General features: G+C 30.4%; 1 protein-coding gene across 1 annotated transcript; it reads right to left on the bottom strand.

The window, feature by feature from the left end:
• Nucleotides 1–385: 385 nt before the first annotated feature.
• Nucleotides 386–1,362, bottom strand: LOC124895641. Its single transcript, XM_047406079.1, has one exon. The coding sequence runs from the start codon at nucleotides 1,284–1,286 to the stop codon at nucleotides 816–818; it is 471 nt and encodes a 156-aa protein (XP_047262035.1). The 5' UTR covers nucleotides 1,287–1,362; the 3' UTR covers nucleotides 386–815.
• Between the last annotated feature and the right edge of the window lie 1,279 nt (nucleotides 1,363–2,641).

The raw sequence follows: 2,641 nt of genomic DNA, 5'->3' as shown, positions 1-2,641 counted from the left end.
GTTTGATAGGGTGTGTATCAATAATGTTGGGAGAGTTAGTTAAATTGAGATTGTTTTTATCTACTATTTGGTGGCAGTTCTATGTTTAATCATGTTTATTCATGTATTAATAACTTTGATATTGCTAATGTCATGATTTGTTATGTATATACGAATAATACTAGATAGAATATATAAATAATACTACTATTATTAGTTACATAGATTGAAAACACTATTAAACAAGAATTAACTAATGTCAAAACTAATACCAATATTATTTTCTCTGAAACATCCTACCAACAACACCTTAGAGTTTTAACATTTTTAAACTTAAAAGCATGTCTTGACAACACCATGTACTCGATTAGAGTTGCCGTAATTGATAGTAAATCAAGCTGATTACTATAGCATAAGAGTTGTACTCCTCTACCTTAATCAAACCCCTTTAGGGGTAAAATTGTGATGCAACTCCTCCATTAGTGACAAGTACATAAAACCTAAAACAACTAGCTGTTCTCCAATATTTATAACCTCAACTCTTTTACATAACCTACTACTCCATTTACATCTCAATATGAACAGTTAGCTTCAATTCTAAAACACGCACAATGGATTTGGCATAACTGTTAGTGAAGTAGTGAAGTGATTGAAAATCATGAGAAACCAGAATTCAGATCTCACAAAACAATAACGACGAAAACATACTTACATCTATCTAACTAATTAGTCTTGATATGCAAATTCATCCAATACATATGCTAACAGGAGATAGCACATGACAAACGCAATAGTCGAGGTACATGTAAACTGGTCAGGTGTATTAGCCGACCACCCTACTCATGTATTGCACTCAACTTAGCCGTGAACTTCTTTCTTCTGCCGCTGTTATTCCTTCTAGGAGTAGGAGTACCACTATTGTCATCCACAACTTTCTTTGAAAAATGACCACCACCTTTTTCAAATACTATAAATTTCTCAGCACTACTACTACTATTGTTTAATGCAGAACTTGCCTTCATAGCTAATGCAGCCATTTCCTCAGCCTTCAATTTATGTTTTAGGTGGCTCAAGGGTAAAGCGAAGTATAACTGACCAAGTTGAAGCTCCTCTTCGTCACTTACCGCGGAAACAACGTTGCCAAAATCCATATCGTCAGAGTTGCAAATGAAGATTGTTGGGTCATTTTGTAACAAGTAAGAAGCTTTAACTGGATAAGAAAACTCTTGTAATCTTCCATCGTGAAGTATTAATTTGGCAGTAGTAGCAACTGATGTGGATTCGTATGAACTGCATATAATACCCATTGTGCATATGAATTGGACAAAGGAAAATTAAAGACTTAAATAGATTTGTTTGAGACAGCAAAAGAAAAGGGATGGGAGGTAGGTATATAAAGGCCACCTCTATTTGTCGTGTATTAGTAGCGTCACAAATACACCAATTCATCTATTTTAATTTGTTTGTGTTATTTTTCTTTAGTTTATTTTAAAAAAGATGCACTTTTTCAGCTTTCAACATAAAAATGTCAAAATATAAAATAATAAATTCACAAATGAACCAAGATCCAGAGTCAATATTTAATATATACTGTAGATTTTTGACGAAGGAATGTCAAATACAGCCTATACAGGTAGCTCCGTCTTGATTCTACATATTTTTAATTTAAGTTAGAAGATTAAAAAGATTTTTTATTTTTAAAAATTTTATATCATGTTAAATATATAAAATAAATAAATTAAGATGGAGAAATTAGTAAATTAATAAACCGTAAATGGAAGTGGCTAACTTTTTATATACTTGATAAATTATTTAAAGTCAAACTTAGTCATAATTCTCTGGATTGAAAAATTGTGATGTATACACATCAGCTGCACGCACGAACAATAAAGAAGATGTTAACAAACCATGTACTGATAAGTCAACTGCAACTCCTCTGTATAAGTAAGAGCGTACTTCAATTATATAGAAAATAATTATTCCATGCTAGACTTGGTAAATTTATTAAAATAATAGTATAAAAATTATTCACCTAGTATAAATATAACTCAAGGGAAAAATCTGATTTATGCCTCCATAATTACATGAAATACCTTAATCTACAATATGGTATATTTAAAAGTTGGAAATATTCATCCAACCCGAGCTGGGTAAATTTTACGTCTCAAAATATTTTAGGAAAAAAATACTTAAAACTAGACTCTATTATCTTCATAATGGGAGAATATAATTTGCTAATAATGATAAAGTAGTATGAATTACTCTAAAGTATAAATTTATAAATAAAATTAAAATATTTTAGATAGAAAAGAAATACGACATTGAGTTGAGATCTATCAAAACCAGTCTTCCTACCTATAAGATAGTGGTACAGTTGGCGTATATTCAATCCTAAGTATGTTGTTATAGTTGTATGACATGTTCAAATAAATATAAGAGTAAATACATAATTACCCTTTATTATTGGCTGAGATTTTCAAAAAGACACTTACACTTTGAATTCGACCTATTACCCCATGATTCTTACTTAATTCATTTCAAATACACCATTTTTCGCTGAATCTCAATCACAACAAAGAGAGTGAACACACGCACCAATCATGTGCTGCCACGTGTTAAATATATTTAATTTCGTATTTTTTTAAAATAAATCTTTTCTTTT

The sequence above is a fragment of the Capsicum annuum genome, unplaced genomic scaffold, assembly GCF_002878395.1.
Source record: "Capsicum annuum cultivar UCD-10X-F1 unplaced genomic scaffold, UCD10Xv1.1 ctg83355, whole genome shotgun sequence".
NCBI lineage: Eukaryota > Viridiplantae > Streptophyta > Magnoliopsida > Solanales > Solanaceae > Capsicum > Capsicum annuum.
Note: the sequence above shows the minus strand (reverse complement) of the source record. Positions and strands in the feature narration are given on the sequence as shown.

What these genes read in the sequence shown, in the direction of transcription:
- LOC124895641 (XM_047406079.1), bottom strand. Translation starts at nt 1,286, where the DNA reads ATGGGTATTATATGCAGTTCATACGAATCCACATCAGTTGCTACTACT.